General features: G+C 43.4%; 1 protein-coding gene across 17 annotated transcripts in view; it reads left to right on the plus strand.

The window, feature by feature from the left end:
* The window catches only part of nrxn3a (neurexin 3a), a 70,863-nt gene that overhangs the window by 47,917 nt on the left and 1,745 nt on the right, over positions 1 to 21,201 (plus strand). For 5 of the 17 annotated variants that reach the window (XM_057058189.1, XM_057058186.1, XM_057058191.1 and 2 more), the window contains 12 exons: positions 497 to 616; positions 897 to 1,017; positions 1,782 to 2,042; positions 2,582 to 2,772; positions 3,175 to 3,348; positions 6,554 to 6,673; positions 9,062 to 9,243; positions 9,497 to 9,668; positions 10,455 to 10,544; positions 11,837 to 12,144; positions 12,277 to 12,367; positions 21,007 to 21,201. The exon at positions 21,007 to 21,201 is cut by the window's right edge and continues 1,745 nt beyond it. In XM_057058189.1, coding sequence (XP_056914169.1) covers positions 497 to 616; positions 897 to 1,017; positions 1,782 to 2,042; positions 2,582 to 2,772; positions 3,175 to 3,348; positions 6,554 to 6,673; positions 9,062 to 9,243; positions 9,497 to 9,668; positions 10,455 to 10,544; positions 11,837 to 12,144; positions 12,277 to 12,367; positions 21,007 to 21,201 — 2,025 coding nt within the window. Of the gene's footprint in view, positions 1 to 496; positions 617 to 896; positions 1,018 to 1,781; positions 2,043 to 2,581; positions 2,773 to 3,174; positions 3,349 to 6,553; positions 6,674 to 9,061; positions 9,244 to 9,496; positions 9,669 to 10,454; positions 10,545 to 11,836; positions 12,145 to 12,273; positions 12,368 to 12,912; positions 18,220 to 20,382; positions 20,853 to 21,006 lie in introns of those variants that run through there. The other 12 variants (XM_057058188.1, XM_057058192.1, XM_057058195.1 and 9 more) reach the window with 9 other exon arrangements.

Here is a 21,201-nt window from a genome sequence, read left to right on the forward strand (position 1 = left end):
TTTTACCCTGAGACCCTAAGATCTTCAGCCTGGGGACAGAAAGAGATGGTTGCCATAGTGACATCTATCTGTGGGGAACCAGACCACCCGAATTGGGCCTTGTCAGGATAAAAATGAAGTTTAAGAAAAAAAAAACAATTCAAAAGTTGGGGATGATAAACAAGCTAAATTAAATGAAATGATAAAGGTGAAAGTATTTAGTAATTCAGTGCTAAGTAAAAGCCAATTAAAATCCCAGCCCAGCCCTTATGCGCAGATGCAGATGTAATGACTCAGGGTAACTAAAGAACACCAATATTTACTTTTTCTGTGCTTTTCGTGACTAAACCAAACCTTTGTTTACTCCCTATTTTAGTAGCACAAATATGTGAAACCGAGAAGGCTTTTTTTTTCAAGCGATTTTTTTTTTAGACAATTTCATGCTGGCTCAGGGGAAAACAAAGGTTTGGTCTTAGATTCAAGATGTTTTTAACTTTGTGATTGACATTGTTCCCAGGCAAGGGACCGGAGACCCTGTATGCTGGTCTAAAGCTCAATGATAATGAATGGCATACAGTGCGTGTGGTGCGCCGCGGAAAAACCTACAAGCTAACGGTTGACGATGATGTAGCAGAAGGTACTTAACTGCATCAACTTGGTACATGCTTGAAGTAATGTTTAGTCTTGTGGGTGGGACACAGAGTGCTTCAGTGTGTTGCCAGTATCAGGTCTTAACTCAGCTACCCAGAAAACATGGAGCTATTTAGCTAACAGCACCAGTTTGCATCTATCTAATGCTGCTACTGCAATTGTCTCCTTAAATCAGCCCTTTTGTGTTAGTGTCAGACAGTGTTCTCTTTTCTTTTTGTTTTTTGTCTTTTTTTTCAATCCCTCCCCTCCACCCTCCCCATCTTCAGGCCAGATGGCGGGTGACCACACACGTCTTGAGTTCCACAACATTGAAACAGGCACCATGACAGAACGCAGATTTGTTTCCAGCATACCGTCCAGCTTCATTGGCCACCTTCAGAGTCTTAGGTACTGTGAAAACGCTGAACAACATCCAGATTGTGCACTGTCCTGTGACAAGTGTCCTGCTGTGCCTATATTTAGTTGTGTAACAAGTGTAGTTTATTTGTACTAGTTCAGCAGTACTAGTTGGGTTCTAGTTTCTATTGGATGCATAATTTCAAATGATAGCCCGTCTTTCCCACATGTTTGTTCCAGCAGTATTGAGAAGCTAAATGTGAGCGAATATGGAAAAATTCATAATAGGCTGAATGCTTAAGACGTTGTTAGTTATAAGATGTTTGGTAACTTTGGTTGCTGGTTCAGAATCCAGCACTTGAGGGCCATTATCCAGCTGGCTTTTACCAATGCCAGTAGAAAACCCGGTGGAAAAGTCCCAGGTGGAAGAGTCCCAGGTAAAAGAGTCCCAGGTGGAAGAGTCCCAGGTTGAAGAGTCCCAGGTGGAAGAGTCCCAGGTGGAAAAGTGACAGGTGGAAGAGTTGTCTGCCTGGTGTGTCTACTCACCTGCTGCCCTCACAGAAAGGAGGAAGCATCTGTGGGAATCACTCGGTTTCCAGTCCCAGCAGTTACAGCAACAGTGCATTTGTAGCTGGTGTCGGCGTCTTAGGTGCTAAAAAATGTAGAACAAGTTAAAGAACCACAAATGCTGAGTGAGAGGAGCCCAAGCATGGCATTAATGATCAATTCACTGGTGTTGTTTTGCACTTAAGCGAGGAGCACACACCATTAAAACGGCCAGTTGAAACACCCTTTCCTGTTGTGCCCTTCCACAGATTCAATGGCATGCTCTACATTGACTTGTGCAAGAATGGAGATATTGATTACTGCGAGCTAAATGCTCGCTTTGGGATTCGCTCTATCATCGCCGACCCCGTTACCTTCAAAACCAAGAGCAGCTATTTGAGTCTGGCCACGCTGCAGGCCTACGCCTCCATGCACCTCTTCTTCCAGTTCAAGACCACCTCTCCTGACGGATTCATCATTTTCAACTCTGGGGATGGAAATGACTTCATTGCTGTGGAGCTAGTGAAAGGGTAAGTCTCTTTTTTAATTTGCTGATGCACCGTTTCCTGCTGCTGCTGTGTTCCCAGAGGTTTCCCCGAGGGGGATAAAGTCTTATCTCATATTTAGTCAATATTGGACGCAAGCGTCTTGCTGCCACACATACTCTGTGTGAGGTACTGGTAAGGTAAGGTAATCTGTTGTTTCAATTCTTTCACATGTATCTCCTTAAAATCACATTTTTATGTTGTTATAAAGAAGGTGTTGACTTCTGCTTATACGGTGGTACTGAGGAAGCCACTTTTTGGTTGGTGTGGCAGCAATATGCTTCACAAATCTCTTTATTTTTTTTTTTGGGGGGGGGGGGGTAAATATGACACATTAATGTTATATTTTGTTGATATAATGCTACTGTTATCCATGTCCTCCTGACTAGGTTGGATTTGCAGCCAAGGCTAACAGTTCTATTTGAGGCATCAGTTGTGTGTTAAAGCCGTTGAATCCTTGCAGTGTGCTTTAGTCTGTGAACCACGAATGTTGGGGAACCACTAAATGGTGAATGTCCTCGCAGATACATCCACTACGTGTTTGACCTTGGAAATGGACCCAATCTGATCAAAGGCAAAAGTGAGCGGGCGCTGAATGACAATCAGTGGCACAATGTAGCCATCACCCGAGACAACAGCAACACTCACACACTGAAGGTAGACGCTACCACCACGAGCCAGAGCATCAATGGAGCCAAGAACCTGGACCTGAAAGGTTGGGAAATTTTTCTGCATTCCTTTATTATCGGTCACAGATAACTTTTCCTATCAGTTATCCCATATCAAGGTTGACTTTCAGCTCTGATCTTCTGCTTTATGAAAAGCAAAATTCTGGACTTCAGAAAGAGAAAAGACCAAAGATAGATAGAATATCTCATTCATCAAAAGGATCACAGCTGTGATTTAGCATTTATTAGCATCCAAAAAAAATAGAACTTGTTTAATGTTAGCTTTTAGCTGGGATACCACACCAAAGTGCTCCTTTCAACAGATTTGTTCATTTTATTCAGTGACACCTAGAATAAATGTCTAGCAGAACCAGGCCAGATATGGACCAAGCATGGTGTCCTGACCTCCTGTCCTGCTCACCTTCCATTGTCTGTCTGACACCCTGCAGGTCATCTCTTCATTGCTGGACTCGGTCCAGGCATGTATGGCAATCTGCCCAAATTGGTGGCTTCCAGAGAGGGCTTCCAGGGCTGCCTGGCATCTGTGGACCTCAACGGGCGCCTGCCAGACCTCCTGAGTGACGCTCTATTTCGCAGTGGGCAGATTGAACGTGGATGCGAAGGTACACCGTCCCTCAGATCTCAGGCGGGTTTAGACTTCTACAACACATACTTCAAGTTCAACTCAAGCTCGGATGGCCTCTTCTCCCTGCTGAACGCAAACAGCAGCTGCGGCTCCACCTCTCCCTATGGGAGGCCATTTATGCTGCTGACCCTTCTGGTGACATCGTGCACCTGCTGCTAGAGTTGAGCCAAACCACCAGCATCTCTTCACCACCATCTTTGTTCACAGCTCTGCATTCTGAGACAGAAACATTCTGACACACCTGAAACTAGTCAAAAGCCCTCGGAGAATGCTGAACCCTGCCAAGCAGCTCCTTCCTCCAAATATTGTGACCCGTATCATCGTAATGTAGGCACGAGTAATACATGACTACGCAACACAGAAGGGGCTTTGATCTTTGGGAGATCAAAGTCCTTCCAGAAGCTGCAACCTGGCCAAAATATAATCATGTGTTCATTGGCAACGGTTAATTAACATCTGTTCAAAACCTTTTTGTTATTCGGTTCACAGACAGGCAGGCAGGCAGGCGGACGGATGGGCAGACGGGTGGACAGACAGACAGAGACAGGCAGGCAGGCAGACAGACTGACTGACTGACTGACTGACTGACTGACTGACTGACTGACTGGCAGGCAGGCAGGCAGGCAGGCAGGCAGGCAGGCAGACAGACAGACAGACAGACAGGTTGAGGAGACACGGTTTATTTAGCCGTTTTGTTAGCAAGCCAGTGCTGAGCAGCTGTACCTCCTGTCCATAGCTCCGGGACATATCAGACACAAAAGATTTGTGGTAAAGTTGAAATTTTTCCCTCCAGCAACATCAAACAGTGTGTTTTCATTTTATTTTCTTGTCTTCCTGTCATCCTCTCCAGGTTCTGGTTTCATAGGCCAGCCTGTTGCTGTTTGCATGTGTCATTTTCCTCCTGCCACATCTTTCTGCTTGACTGGAGAGTATGTTTCTCATATATATGGAGCTCATGTCGGACACACATATGATGTTTGATGTGCTGAAATAAGAGACAACATTTTGTGTGCTTGATAAATGTGCTGGATGTACTGTAAAAAGTGATTTATTATTGGTAATGGTTGATTTATTCTTCAAATAAAATGTCATCAATCATAGTATGTTGGTCTTGTCCGTGGCATTATCTCCCATTTTTCCGTGTGCTTCATTTTGATGTGTGATTTCCTTTATTTCATGCTCGGTCCAACAGACCTTTGAGTGGTGTCACCAGTGACTGTGTGCATCTCACCCCAGCTTTCATCACGTCACACACAGACTCGTTTCAGCTCTGGCAGTTCTTCGCCCTGCCGCTAGAGAACACCACTGCATATATGTGACAGTCTAACACCGGAGTGTCGGATCCGCGTCCTCGAGGGCTCCAAACCCAACCGGGATTTCTGTCCTACCACGCAGACAACGCAGTCATTTACATCCCACTTTACTTGGTGGAGGAGTTTTGTGCCTGGTAAGAGAGAAAACCCGGCTGGACTTCGCCCTTGAGGACCAGGTCTGGACAATCCTGGTCTTCCGTGTCCCAATTGCGCTCCCGAGCAGCAACTGGTTGCTAGATCGGATCTATGAGGGGCAAAACCATCAACTGAGACTTCCTATTGAAACAAATATTTGACCATTGTGAACTGTGAATGACTTTTATTGAGAAGAGAACACAGAGTGACTTAATTAAAAAAACAATTGTACTTCTCAAATGAGGAGTATTTCATCGTTTCCTCCTGATCAGGGCTAACGCTAATGCTCCAAACCCAACCCCAAACCCTTTGTGGTTACTTAAAATATAAAATGCATGCCACATGATGTGTGAATACCAGGCTAGGTTCCAAAAGCACAAAAGCAAGAAAATGAAATAAAAGATAAAAGAGGAGGAACTGAAAAGCTTTACTTTGAAACTGACTTATTCTATTTAATAGATTAATTTATCCTTTATTAAAATCTTCAGTCCTCATTGAGGCTGCGCCCTCGTTTGTAATTGAATGTCATTTAGAAACAAAGTTTTCAACAGCTATTTTGAGCTTCAAGAACCTTGAATCGTGGGATGGCGTGACTCCAGAAGGGTAGCAGCGACGCATTACTTAGTAGTTATTCAGATCATTTTCTCACCACTTTTATCTAGTGGCATTTGCATCCCAACCACAAAGCGACCCTGGTGGCGATGGATGGATCATCTGTTATCCACAAGCTTGAAGATTCAATATCTGATGCAAACATGGGGCCGAGTGAGCAGCTCTGTCTGGACACCAAGACAACGGCACCGGTCACAGCTCTGCTCCAGTTATTCTGGCCTCTCTGTAGTGTGAGAACCATTAATGAAAGGCAGCTTGCTAGCTAGCACAGGCTAGGACTCTGACTCCAGTCCTTTTCTCTTTAATAGGAAACGCGAGTTTGATCAGGCTGAATGGGGAATGGAAGGCAATTGTTGAGTCCAAACTCTTTACAGGACAACATTTTTCAAGCAACTTTGCAAAATAATATCCTTCAAACGTGTGAATCTGGACAGTATTTTATGAAACGCATGTATAAGAGTGAGAATAACTGTTTAAAGGAACAGCTCCCCTTCTACGGTGACTAGCGGAACCTATTAACATGCTGAAGGAGGCAAAAACTAGCCCTTAAATTGGTTTCAGTCTAAACCTTTTATCTCAGGTTCATAGCCGCAGGCATGCTAACAAAACCCAGTGAGCAGACAGAATGGGACCAGTTAAGGTTTCAATGCTTTCAAATCCAAAGAACAAACACAAGGGGGATCACTGGACACTTCACTAATGACAGTCGGTTGCTGCACACAGGTGAGACACAGGCGTTGCACAGAACAAGGCTCAGGGCTTAAGCCAGGACATATAGCCTCGAGACAGCAGCACAAAAACAGGTCAAGTTTATTGCACGAGTAACCATGGCGATTTGTTCTCTGCAGTGGGCCTGCGCCAGATCAGAATAACCACGTGGATTACATTAATCCTGTGGTGGCAGCAGTGTGAGAAAGGACTGCGCTGCACAGCATTTCCATGGCTTTTCCTCATGTTTCAGCCATTAATGGTGTTGCTATTACACCTCTACAAGTCTAGGATTATTGATGTGCACAGATTCTATGACGAGAAAAAGTCATAAAAAGGACAACAGCACTGAAGGTTTCCATAGCAACGTTACCAGCCAAACGCTATAAAAGTGTGACGTTTGCTCTTCTGCAGGTCCGAGTACCACATGTCAGGAGGACTCCTGTGCAAACATGGGCATCTGCATCCAGCAATGGGAGAACTACACCTGCGACTGCTCCATGACCTCCTACACAGGCACACAGTGCAACGACCGTGAGTGCGCACACATACGCGTGCATGTGAAAACGCCTCTGTTTTGTGCATTGCATGTTTTTGGTTCATCACATTGCTCAACATATCGGTCCACCACATCAGGTGTCAGGTGAATTAGAGTCAGTGTAACTAGGTGTCATGATAATGGCAGCAACGCTAAATCAAATGTGCACGACACACATGGCCAATATCATGATGGCAGAGACAAGCAGCAATAAACAGTGCTGTGAGCTCTGAACCTAACCATTCCGAAGAGACGGCTGCAGCTGGGAGGAGGGAGCGGCAACATGAGAAATTTCCCACACCTCCTCAGGGGGAACTTTTCTGGATGGCCTTGAGAGCTTTACTGGAGCCAGCACTGAGGTCAGTGGAAATGAACCTCTTCAGGAGGTGGAACCTGATGAATGGTGTCAAAGTTGGCTTCCGATTTCTGTCAGTTAGCCTGTTGTGTTGCCTGTGCTGGATTGTTGGTGGTGATGATGTCTGTTGATTGTGGATCTCCAACAATGGATCAAGTGCTTGATCTCTCTGTTTGACTCCTGCTTGGAAAGAAAAGACCTGCTCTTGTGGATGGACTGTATGGAGCGGAGCTAGAGACATAGAACTGGACTAGGGGACCATCAAGGTGTCCACCTTCTGCCCAGTAACTAACCCTAACCTGTCAGGGAAGTGGGTTATAATCTAGGAGGAATTTCTAACTACAGTACAGTTAGGATATGCACAGCAAGGACACTTTTTTGTGTGTCTGTTTCTGGGTTCCATTGTGTAACAGTGTGGAGGTCAGAGGTCATCTTCAAAGGCATAGAGCTCGGCTGTGGGGGAGAAAGGATACAGAAGGGTTCCTATAAGTTACTGTGGGTTTAGGGAGGATGAAGGCCGGTAGTTTGTTCAGAAGGAGGTGGTTGTTGGGAGGATCGATCTGAAGAAATAAAGTCCTGGATTGAGAAGAAGAACAGTGAGGTGACACTGAATTATGTGTTCTTCATAAAATCCTCTCCTGTGCCTCTTGCACCGATCATATCAAAGAGCACAAGACCAAAGCAAAGACCTCATTCAATGAAATGATAAGAACTACAGCTGCATGTCCAGTCCACCATCAAACTCTGCTGGTCTACCAGGACAAGTCCAACCAAACAAAAATAATCTTTTCTTTCTCCTCCTGTTTGTGATCAGCAGTAAACTAAAATCAAATTTTACTTGTCTATGTTGGCTCATTGGGTTAGCACTAAAAACCACAAAATGGTCTTTTTATTAGAGAATATATTGGACACGTAATAAACAGTGAAGAGGAAACGGGAATATCTTCCTAGATCTCTGAATCACTCATTATTAGGTAATTACACAGATGAGCTGGACAGTAAGAGGTTGAGATCCAGAAGGGGGGCAGCTCCTTATTCTGTACTCAATAAAATAATGGGCAGAAAAGAAACAAAGTCCATATTCCTGTCCAGGAGGCTCACTTGAGAAGACAAGACCATTCTAAAAAATGAGTAGAATATATGGAGAACTGACCAACAGATTGTGAAGAACAGGGGAAGAAGCAGGTTCGAGTGGCAAGAGAAAAGTGTGTGATCGCCAATAAAAGACTGCCTTCAAGAATGGAAGGAGCAGCGAGGAATCATGGGAGGACGATGTGGGGGGTCTGTGAAGGAGCCATGTTGGTTAGAAATGAATCCGGCACACGACCGGGACATGGAAGATACTGGTACTTTGGAAATAAAGTCAAAGCCGGACTGAAATGGGTTGCATATGGACCCTGCCTCTTCCCTTTCCATTTCAAAGCCCATTGCAGGACCTTTGGGAATACCCCTAGGGCAGATGTGCAATTTCTGACATGAACCACCAATGTGATAACTTCCATCATCCATTTCCATTAAATTTGTTGGGACAAAGAGTGGTTCATGTGTTTTGAAATGTATCTGTAAATTTCTTTTTAAACTTTGGATTTGCTGACTTCTCATCCACCGTACCTGAATCCAGGAAAGAATGAAGAGAAGCCTCAAGTGTTTGACATCTGAGCGTACTACATGCTTTATTCATCGTCAAACCCAAAGTCTCCCGAGCAACGTCTGTTATTGGAAATGAAAAATACCATCCTGTCTCCGTTACTGAAGGTTGCAACTTAGCAGGGGAGCTGCTCAAACTGAGCATGGGGGTTGCTGACCAAGATAAGCTAAGGGAGCCACAGCCTCCTCCCAATGAACACTGCTGTTTTTAACAGGGTTGAAGCTAAGTTGTAGCTGCTATTTCTAGCGTGACGTAACGAGCTGCTCCTTTACTGCGTGTGCCTGGTGATCCCTCACATGCATGGATTAGCGTCATGAGAGATGAGTTTGTTTGCTTGGTTCATTTCATTTTATGTCTTTTGTTCATCTGCTCTTTGTTCAGCTGGAACAACATATATCTTTGGAAAAGGAGGAGGATTAATCACGTTTAACTGGCCAGCCAACGAGAGGCCGAGCACAAGGACGGACCGGCTGACCGTTGGCTTTAGTACCTCCCTGAAGGATGGCGTCCTGGTCCGGATCGACAGTGCTTCGGGTCTGGGCGACTACATGATGCTGCATATAGTGAGTCTGCAGATGTTTTTACTTAGAGCAGAATGTGTCTGGGACCAATAGCTTGAGGATACTTCAATCAGGAAGCATGACTTCTCCAAGGTTTTTAGAGAACCGCTTAAACCCATCATGTGTCATAATATATGTACCTTCAAGTCTGTAGTTTAGCATATTTTGTAGGCGCACAGGTATGTTCAGCAGTGCACATCAGCAACCATCTGACTCGATGCACTATCGTGACAGCTGTCCATTGTGTTCATTTCAGCAACAAGGGAAAATTGGAGTGACATTTAACATTGGCACAGTGGATATCAGTGTGGAAGAAAGCAGTACGCCAGTAAATGATGGGAAATATCATGTTGTCCGCTTCACAAGGAATGGTGGCAATGCTACCCTGCAGGTGGATAACTGGGCAATCAATGAACACTTCCCAACAGGTACAAGACTCATCAAATACAATCAATATAGAAAGTACATGCTGTCATTCCCAGGTGATTTTCTTCATGCTGCACATCCCCAAACTGGCTACACATCCCTAAATTTAACACACGGAGCCACAAGGTCATGTTGTAACGTCAGGAAATGCGGCGTAGAACTCCTTTGACTTCCAAGGAGGGCGACAACACAGTTTATCTATTCCCATTTCAGGGCATCAACAGGTCATTTGGTGTCTTCAGATGGCTGCTGTCCGCTGGGACAGGGCACATGATGGTGGAGGCGCTGAAATCAGGAGCTCATCACATTTGGAGCTTTTGCTTTCATTTGAGCAGGGATGCCTTCATTAGACAGACTTTACGAACTAAGCTGTGCAGCGCTCAGACGCCTGGTGCACACTTGCCTTTAATAAGACAATATGATAATCATTTCCATGTCACCTTCTAGCAAACATCAGACAATATACAGTATATTCTTGCCCATTTACAAGTCTGGCAATAAACAAATAAAAACCAACATGCAAATATAAACTTTACAAAATCTGATTCAATAATCGGACTTGAACTTTGTATTTAAATTATTTGGACTCTAGTGTTTTAAAGAAATGGCTACATAGAACCATTTTATATCTTCTAAACCACAGACATTTTGCCAATAAAATACATTTAATCAAACCCTAATCTTTAGGTATAATACTTTCAAAACATGTTATTTTTCAGCAAGAAACACTGTGGGCTGATGCTGGTAATCTATAAATGTCTTTATAAATGTCTTTTTAAACTTTAAAGGAAACAGCGACATTGAACGCTATCAAATGGCCAATAAGAAAATTCCTTTCAAATACGCCAGACCGGTAGAAGAGTGGCTACAAGAGAAAGGTAATATCACATGAGCACGTTTTTCTTTTTATCATTCTGTACAATGCCGCTTTGGAAAACTGTCAACGTCCGAATGAGAACATTGAGGATGTCAAATGGAACATTTTTGCCTGTACACACACACACACACACACACATACACACACACACGTGCACACACACACACACACACACACACACACACACACACGTATATATCCTTCAATTTATTTCCGAGCTGAAACTTAAATGAACCGTCAAATATTATAAAGTGTTTCCAACATTGATAAAATATGATGTCTAATTTAGAAAAGTATTAAACTCATAGTCTTTAATGTCAAATATTGTGCTTTTGGAGAGCAACCTCTGAAATAATTGCTAAACCCTGAAGGCCCATATACTCACTCACTCACTCACTCACTCACTCACTCACTCACTCACTCACTCACTCACTCACTCACTTTCTACCGCTTGTTTCTCCACTGAGGGTCGCGGGGGGACTACTTTTACATATTCAAATATCAAATCCAAAATACCTATTGGCCTCACAACATATTCATATTTATAAAACTGTAAAAATATTTTGTCCCTCTGACTCTATTTCTGTGCATTTCATGGGGAAGGTTCAGTGGAGCAGGAGTCAAAAACTTTGAACATAAATCTGTCTGCATGAGAGCACAATTCAAAGAGTTTATACACTACAAGTCATCAAATAAGTCTAAATTCTACAAGAGGCGTACCGCAAGGCCAACAATTTACTTTTTTGTAAAAGTTTGATTTCGCGGTAGTAAAATCAATAATTGATTGTGTCACTCTCTAATCAAACAATGATGTTCACCCAAAAATGCTGGCGTGCTAATCAAAAACCCATAACAACAGACGGCTGATAGCTGTAGAAAAGCCGTATGCTGGAGGTTAATGACGAACAAACTTCCCACATGACCAAAGGATTTCTTTGTCAACCTCCTCTTGAAGCTCTAAGCTTTGAAATGTAGCACTTTTCTTATAGCTACAACGTGCTACTTGAAGAAATGTTGCTATTTAATGGTCTGTCATTGCACCGAGAGGAAAAACAGAGTAGTCTGAATGAATTGTCTACTCTCGATGGAATGTTATACATTCAGCTTGGGCAGATTCTGGGAGGAGCGCCTGAAGCCTGCAGGGCAGGTGCCACTGGTTCTGTTGAAGCTCTGCCAGGACTGCTTAGTGCACAACGTTTCACACCGCACGCTCAATTTCAACTGCTTCTCGGTGCATAGCAGACGTCGCTTTCCTCTGTTCCAACTATTTTACATTTCGAATGTCTTCTCTAGGACGGCAGCTAACAATTTTCAACACCCAAGCAACCGTCGCTATCGGTGGTAGTGATCGCAGCAGGCCATTTCAGGGCCAACTGTCGGGCCTTTACTACAACAGCCTCAAAGTGTTGAGCATGGCTGCAGAGGGCAATGCTAACGTCAAAATAAATGGCAGCGTGAGGTTGGTCGGGGACGTGCCCAGTGTAGCTGGCTCAGCTCGCAGCACCGCCATGCCATCAGAGATGTCCACAACCTTCATTGAGACCACCACCATGATGTCTACGACCACCACGCGCAAACACAGATCCTCCTCGACTGTGCAGGTATGAGCAGCTTCATCTACATGGTAGAAATTTGCTCACATCATGACAATATGGTTCAAACTGTTTTCCTCTTGCCCCTGTCTTGTTGGCGCATCTGATCGCAATGCATGGAATGATGTTTTGTCCAAGAAGCACACATCAGATGATATCGGGTCATCTGCGGAGTGTTCAAGTGACGATGAGGACCTGGAGGAATGTGAGACCAACAATCCAGGTGGGCTAGGTTAGTTTGCATCTGCTTGCTTTCTTCGTGCTTTCACTCATCTGCACCCGAGGATCTGGACTATCGCAAAGCATCACACCCCATGGTTGTGTCAAGTGTAACTTCACTGAAGAGCTGGTGTAGGGACAGCAGAAAGCTACACCACCACATTCCCCAATCCATGGATGGTTGGATTGTTTTTCACAAAGCTCAAATCTAAGCTGAGAACATTTGAACTTGTTCAAATGTTGAACTACCATGCTGAAAGTTCAGCAAGTGCAGCTATTTGACAGCGCAGAACATCATACTTCCATAAGCTACACTTGCACATGGGGTCTTTGAAAGTAGTCAACATGGATGCTTCAAACATTCCAATTGGGCCTGCTGATGGAGAATGTGGCCCATGAATAGGATAGAAAATTGGAATGCCAGTGCACCATGTTCTCTGCAGCGATGCTGCTAACACTGCGCTTGTCTTCCCATTTGAACGTTTAACCACTGTCTGACACACTGTGCTGTGCAAACTTGTACTTTTGGTTCTCATGGGTTGTTTTCCATCGTCACAGGCTTGCACTGGTAACAGCGGATACATCACTGAATTTCTGTGTACAAGTTTTGCCTTTTTGTTGGCTCCTTCTTTTGCCTGTAGATGTTCTCTGTCGTTTTGTACCTAAATATTAAAACTCAAATACTTTAGGTGTACTTTTAACTGAGAAAATCTGCTTGAAAGACTTTGGGAATTTCCATTGTACTGGCTTGAGACCATTATTTTACATAATATTTATCGTTTTAGGACTTTCACATAGTTTGGCTCAAAATGAGAGAACAGCAAACCACGTAGTAGCGACACCACCATCACACGACTGTGGGAGCCAGCTGCACATCTGGCAGCCCACCCAGACCTCTGCGGCTAAATGCCCTGCTAACTAGTATGACCACTACGGTGAAAGTGGGAAGAAAGTCCGTTGTTTATTGAAATGCCACATGGAAAAGGCCAATCCCATTTATTTATTACCGACGCCATGGTCTTGCAACCAAAAATGGCCTGGGTCTAAAGCCTGGGACGCACTGATGGAAGCGAGGGTTGTGCTAAACATAAGCAAAGTGTGGCGATTGAGCTGGGAGACAAGTAAAAATATTAAAGCTCTTGAAGTAGGTTCAGCCCTGGTCTTGTCTGTCTCCTCCAGCTTGTATCGTGACCAGTTTTGAGCAACTCTCTAGTGCTGGACAAAGCACGGTACTTCAATGGGCAGACAGTCTTTGCTACGGCAGGTATGTCGAAAGCCCTGCAGGGCTGCATGTTCTCTCCTCCCAGGTGGGAAAATTCTGGGTTCCCACTTCTCTTAGTGGGAGCAGTAGGATGGCAACCCTTGAGGACTGGCTTTTGACATCTCTGGTCTAGATCCATTGAACTCATACCCAACTGCATTAGCTCTGTGTTTTGCACATGAAAAGGAAAGCTATTGCTGGAGGGCAAACATTCGTACCAGAATACCAGAGTTTATGAACGTTCTGCTCCTGATGTACAGTGAAATGTTCAATGATCTTGAGTTGTGTTTGCGAGGGATGAGATCAAACCTTGGTTCCCTTTTATAATGGCAATTCCCAGATTTTTTCAACCAAAAGATGAAGGGTTGTGTGTAAATGGGTTTCCAGCTGTGTTGTGTAACCTGACATTCATGGCAATTTGGGAAGAAAGTTTAAGACAAGGCCCCAGCCATCCAGTCAGTCATGTGTTTACACAGAAATTCACGCCACTCTAACCAGGCATCATCTGGACAGCAGCATGCTTTGATTACTACTTTCTTTTGCTGCAATCATGTCAAAGAGTCTTTTCTTTTTTCTTTTTCATGACCTTCTTGTCTAAATTTTGTGACACCATTTTCTTCTACCATGCCAATCCTCTAACAGTTATTTTATCTTCCAAGTGTTGCATGATGTTTTTGGTGATGGTTTTTTCGGAGACATTATTACTCTGTTTTCAACATTTACAAATCCGCAAAGAAAGTCTTTTCTTGCCACCACTGAACCATCAGGGGAACATCTGAAAGTCCCCTGCTGCTTAGCTTCTTCTCCAGTTTCTTCGGTGCAGGTGGCATCAAAGGATTTCTTCTGCTGACATTCGATCATTTCGCCGCATGTTTTATGCTCTCTCACTCACTTTTCCTCTCACTGACATTTGACATTTGCTGCCACAATGCAGTCATCAACACATTGCCTGTCTTTTTAAAAAGTGGTACCTTAATTTGTCAGTCACATTTTCTCATATCATCTTTTACTTTTAGCTTCATAAGATGGCAAAAATCATGCAGGAATTTGGGACTTCACTGGAACTTGGCTGTGTGAGTTTAATACACAGCACATGAAACCTGGTTCACCTCTAGGACTTCTGTGACCATGGAGAAGGCTTGCTTCTCACTGCATTGCTTCACTATAAAGCTTAAACAAAACATGAGCTAGATTGCCCCTCACTGGAGGGGGAAAAATCCAGTGAGAAAGGAATCTTCCCTCGTCATGGCCAGGAACTGCTTTCGATGACCCAACTGCTGGTCTTTCAGTTTTAGCAGCCATAGTTTTATCATTCTGGGTTTAGGTGGGACATCATAGGTTTATGTACAGTCTAATGTTGTCCTAAATTAAGGATTTGGAAGGGTTCATCCTCATTTACACTTCAGTGAAGTCTCACTTAATTTCTGTGCTCTCAGCACAACTGTAGAGAAAAGAGTGGGAAGAGCAAGATAATCCAGGAAGTGCCTTCAATCACAAATCAGAGTCAAGTAGTTTACTCTGAGCCATCTTATGACTTCCTTCAGCTTTAGCGTCATCTGCATGTCAAATCCACGTGGGTTGCATTCATCACGTGTTACACCATCAAAAAATGGGAAGGGGTTAAAGCTGGTATCCAAGGTTCCCGCAAGGACGTATCGACATCTGTCTGAGTGGTGGAGAAAAACCTCGATCAGTTGTTAGCTCCAATCAAGCTAAAGCTCTCTCCTGATCACCCACGCTGCTCTGAAGAATAGCTCTGCTTTAGTCCTAACATGTTTAAACCAAAGAAGCTAAAATAGCAAATGGCCTCATTTACCAGGAAAATCATCCCCTTTTTTTAGATCTGTCAGAGGCATAACCTGCGTGAGTCCCTATAGCCAGGCTCCTTGGTCCCTAGGTGAAGGCCAAACCTAAAACACTAATGGAACCACCTTTTGACACTTTGACATAGATATCCTGCTGCAGGAAAGAAGGTTGATGCCCTGTTCTGTAGAACTTGAGCCCCATTTACCCAACAACACTAAACTTTAGTTCTGTTGGGCCCACCTGGTCATGTGAGAAGGGCCGAGGGCTTTCAGCTATTCCAGGGGTGGTCCGAGACCAAATATTGTAGCCCATTTGTCATTGTTGCGTGGCGATAATGTTGCTGTTTGGGTTTCACCACAAGTTGGGCCACCACGGCACATGGAGTCACTGTCACACAGCTGGGGGCTGTCAGCTGGCTGAGGAGGGTGGCCACCCTCTCGTTCTGTTCTGTATGCGAGCAGAGAGGAGTAACTGTGGGAGTAAAAGACTCATGCGTCTTCTAATCCGCGTTCTCTGCAGTTTCATAGGCTCACAGTTCACCGTTGCTTGTGGAAGCACCTCCACCCGTTCTATCAAAATTGTCCACCGCTGTGACCACTAGCGCTGACTACCAGCCTGGCAGGTGTACTACAAGGCCAGGTGTAAATGGGCCAGCGATGGCATCTGCCAGAAGGATTTTTTTATTGTAACAACGCTACCCTCAGCATCTCCTGTTAATATCATGCCAGTTAATCTTTCCAAAGAGTTACCCTGATTCCTGATCAGAAATCATTTTCCTGGTTTATAATATAACAAGGACTAGACAAAGCAATTAAATTTTAGAATAGTTAGCATAGAAAATAGAACAAGAGTTTGTTTTATTTTCTAAACCATCACCTGTCCCAAAGTGACTAAAATTTAGATTGAAAACTGTTTCCGTCCGAGCTCAAGAATCAAAGACACCAAGTGAAAACTATACATGAAGCAGTTGTGCAGACAAGTGAAATGCGATTCCACTTTTTCCTGTCTAAAGATGCTGCACATTTCATGGATATCAGCTTTAAGCTTCTCTTTTGGCCATTGTCACATCTTAACACTATATCACGTTGAGCATAAAGCTTTGTTTTCTTTTCTTCCCCAACATTCGCAGTTAAACATGAGCTGTGTTCCAATTACTTACAGTTAGACTTCCAGAGTTTAGGAATTTTTTTGCTCTGTCTTCATTCGTTTGGGGGCAACAAGTGTTCCAAGTGGAAACGTGGCAGGCTGTGTGAGAGAGGTGTGACCATGTTTGGGAGCACGTTTCCTCCACATTTCTGCTGCTGTCACATCAGCCTAGTCAAGTGGTGGAAACCACAGGGACGTTAAGTGATTGGGACACTGTGTACACCTCACATTTTTGGATCATTGGTCAGTCTTACCTGCTCGGAAGTTGTTGTGTTTTCCCTACTTTCCCTAAATGCAACTTACTTTAAGCATGCATCAGCATCATCTGACTAAAACAATCTTAAAGCTAGTGACATAAAGACACCATTGTCAGCCTTTGTGGTCTCTCTGTGGCTCCCAACCAGGCTGCACGGCCGCTTGATGTTGAGGAACTAACAGATTTGTCATGGGAACTCTGAGAGAGGAGCCAGTCCGCTGGCCAAGAGCCTCTCAGAGTTCTGCCTGTTCTCCCTGGCGTGCGTGTTAAATGGCTTCGTTCGTTATCAGAACATTTCCCATTTGATAGTTTGTACCACTCATATTCCCTGCATGCTACCTAACAACTTCAGCACTGGCATTTGGGTTCTGGTTCTGTTTACCTGGCTTGTTCAATGGTGCTTGATTTTTTATTTTATTTTTTACATTTACATCTTTTTTGGTTTCTTTGTTTTTAAGAGAATTCTCATCTCATTTTGTTCAGTATTATCTAACCCATTGACTTTATTGGAACTACTTCAGTGACCACCTTGTGCATTTCTTTTAATTTGCTTTAAATCGTGAACTAGAAAAAAAACAAACTCAACAAAGATCATCCAAACTTTTTGAAATGCACAGGCAAGCCCACGAATGAGTCGGTGAAGCAGTCCCACACCCACGTCTCATCCATTCTTAAGGTTTTATTTGGTTATTGCTCTTGACAAAATTGATCTTTGCTAAATAATATTGTAACTCCAAGACCAAACCAATGAATTGCATGGCTAAGAAGTTGCAGTTTAGGGTTTGTCAGACTTGTCAGTGTTAGAGTTCTGTTCTTTTCTGTAGATGGGCATGTATATTGCTCATTGTTTGTATATCCCCATCCCTTCCTTACAGCCCAAAACTCTAATGCCGCCCGACCGCTTCGTACTGCCTTTACATGGACATGGCACCTGACTTACACTGTCACCCTCATCATCCTCATTTCCTATGTAGTATGTTCATAGGTCTGAGCCCTTCTTCACCCTCTCCCTTGTCTTCAAGATATTAATAAATGAATTTGGCCATCCCTTTTACATCAGTCAATATAAGCAAAAAATTGTAAGATGAATAGACTTTAGATACTGTTGAAAATGATTGCAATGAAGAAGATGTAAATATCAATTGTTTTCTTTTCAAATTCTATTTAGCAGGAAAAAAGAAAACAGAAAAAAAGAATTCTGGTGTTTATTTTTATGTCATGTGGTGTGGATGTATGTGTTGTTGCCTCCCTGCACCGTTGTGTTATAAGAACACAATCTACGATATACTTAAAGGATCTTTATTGGTACTAAATTGTTATCCGACATTCTTAATAACATTTCCTTTAAAAATTCCCCTTTTCTTTCCTGCCTAAATCATGCGGGCAATATGTTGATGTAAGTTCACAGTACACATGATTTCATTATTGGATGTGTCTTGAAGCTGCTTTGTTATTTTCTGTGTTGGTTTTTTGAGATGCAGTTTGTAATAAAAAGATGGTTATTAATGACACGGTGGCACATGTAGCAGAGTTGCAATGATTTACATTCCCAGTGCGTTGTGCTCTATAAGGAAATTCAGTTATTGTACAGGATTTGTTGTTGTGACAAATATTACCCTTCAGAGGAAAAGGCATCCACAGCATTTGAAAATACTATCCATGATACTGTTCGTAGATTCAGTTCATGTAAGATCCACGAAGGATCAGGTGAGAGCAGCTCTGCTTTCAACAGGCCACTTCAAAAGAGTAATGACCCAGGATTGAGGGAACTTTCCTTTCTCCTTAGATTCTGTATGTTTAGGTTCATTCCTTTGCATAGATTCTTTAATGATACACACGATCTGTGATTCGGAGTCCTCTACAATTCAGCCTGTTTTAGTCCCAAATTCTGACTGGGTTTTGGGTGCTCCACATCTGTTCTTGGTGCTACATGTACTACCTGTATGCTCTCTGTGCAGCTATTGCAGACTGCATCTCTAATTAAGCTGCTTACTTTAGCAAGTTTTAAAAGAATGACATTGTCTACAGTCTGCTTGGATAAGAATAAGAATGTCTCTGTTTTGTGTTGATCTGTGAGTCAGACAGTAAATGTGTCAATGGCGCTGTGAGTGTTCACCCTAATAAATTGTCGTAAAATCCACAAAACCTTTTGGAACTTTGCTGGTTCCTTCTCAATGGAAGCAGTGTGCTGCTCATTAGTGACAGCATTTATGCCAATAAATAACTCTGGTAGCAAAATCCATGTAAAACATGAGAGCAATACAGAATGGAAAGCACAGCTGGTTATTAGCATGGTGCCAAAACACGGGTGAAACAGACCAACCGAGGTTAGGCGCAACCGCAGTGACTCGGTGCCGGCAGGTGTGTCCACATGCACATATACCAAATATCCAGCATGAAGCAGCTGAGTAAGGGACTGGAGTCTAGCTCCCTCGGTGGTGCTGCTACTGCAACATTGAACGTTTCTGATTAATCATGAGCAAGAAAGATGTTGATCCTTTTCACGTAGCCAATAAATAAACAAACTTTGTTGAAACCATTGAGAACTGGCCAAAATGCACCAGTCATCAAGAGTGCTGTGTCACTGAGGGGAAATCTTCAGGCTCAGCCATTGACAGCATATACAGACAAAGTTATAGCCAAAGAGGTTTTTCTCAACCACAAAGCTGCTCTGAATCATTAGAAATGCTTATTGATTGGAAAAATCATTGAGCCCTGAAGGACTCATGAAGAAACAGCTTTAATTGGAAAGCTCATCCATAACACCATAAAATGCCAATACATCATCGGTCACTGCAGCGTTACTGGAAAAAGGTAGTTTCAAAGATATCATATATTCATAGGTAAAGCCTTATTTATTTGTTTGTTAGTTTATTGCTACATTCTGGACCTTGAATTAAAAGGTTTATAGCCTTGGCTTTGAGATTATTCTTTTGGTTCCACATGTGACACCAGTGTACAAATGACAAATCATAAAGAAATACTTTGAGTCTTTTGGCACTGAAGCAGCTCTGCATTTGAGAAAAAAATGATAAGACTATAACTTTTACTTGAAAACAATGCCATTGATAGATGTTACACATGTTATTGTGGTTATTTGAAGAAATGATACCTGAATTTGCTGCATGTTCTGTGGTTCTATTTGCTTCTTTCTTTTTCTTATTGATTATTCTGAGACTGAGAATGACTAACGACAGCATCCTTTTAATTATTATAAGTATAATTTTAGTAGCTTTTCACAAATAAGGTAAGAAAGGTGTAACAAAGCCCTCAAGCTGAAGCTTTTAGATTGTTAGTTTACATTTTAATAGGTCCCGCAACAATATCGATACTATCAGTTGGTTTTTTTTTTATCCATGGTTGCAGTCTACGGATAGTCTTTAATAAATGCAGACACGTAAGCTGACTATTACAATTGTACTGACCTGCATTTCATAAGAAATAAAGGCAACATCCAAAAATGGGATACTAGGTGTTCTCCATGTCAGACCAAACTGTCTAAACACACATTGCATGCTTCCAATTAACATGACTATACTTCTTTTTTTCCCAACCATAGGAGCTGAGGTAGTCATACCAAGTGAGGATCCATTAGTACACCCCTCTGTAGCTCCTCCGTGCACCTTTCATTCTCACTCCCTCAATCCACCACCCACTCCTCACCATTATTGAGACCACCAAAGAGTCGCAGTCCAAGGCCACTGAGGCGGGGGTACCTTGCTTGTCGGACCGCGAGGCAGCGATGATTGTGATGATGATGGCTTGGTGATATCGGGGTATGGCTCTGGGGAAGCGTTCAAGTCAAACCTGCCCCCCACTGATGACGAAGATTTTTACACCACCTTCTCCTTGGTAACAGATAAGACCTTGTCCACGTCAGGCTTTCAAGGTGGCTACAAAGCTCACACACCCAAGACTTTTAGATCCAACCAACTTTCAATCTTCAGACACGGTAGTGCTACCACTACTGCCATACCGCTAACCGCCGACCAGAGCCGCACCACCGCCACCTCTGCCTCCACCGCAACCCTCCACAGTACTATGGCCGGCAAAATGAATAACCGCGCGCTAAAATCCCAACCTGACCTAACGTTGCTTCCATTGCCCACATCCTTTGAGGTAGACAGCAACCTGCTGAGGAGCCCATTAATAACCTCCCGAATGTTCCGTAATATACCCACAGCACTCCCCACAGAACCGGGCGTCAGGCGTGTTCCAGGGCCCTCGGAGGTAGTCCGTGAATCTAGCAGCACCACCGGGATGGTCATCGGAATAGTGGCGGCCGCCGCTCTGTGCATCCTCATCCTTCTGTACGCCATGTATAAGTACAGAAACAGGGATGAAGGCTCCTACCAGGTGGATGAGAGCAGGAACTACA

This window comes from Takifugu flavidus, chromosome 16, assembly GCF_003711565.1.
Source record: "Takifugu flavidus isolate HTHZ2018 chromosome 16, ASM371156v2, whole genome shotgun sequence".
In the NCBI taxonomy this organism is placed as follows: Eukaryota; Metazoa; Chordata; class Actinopteri; order Tetraodontiformes; family Tetraodontidae; genus Takifugu; species Takifugu flavidus.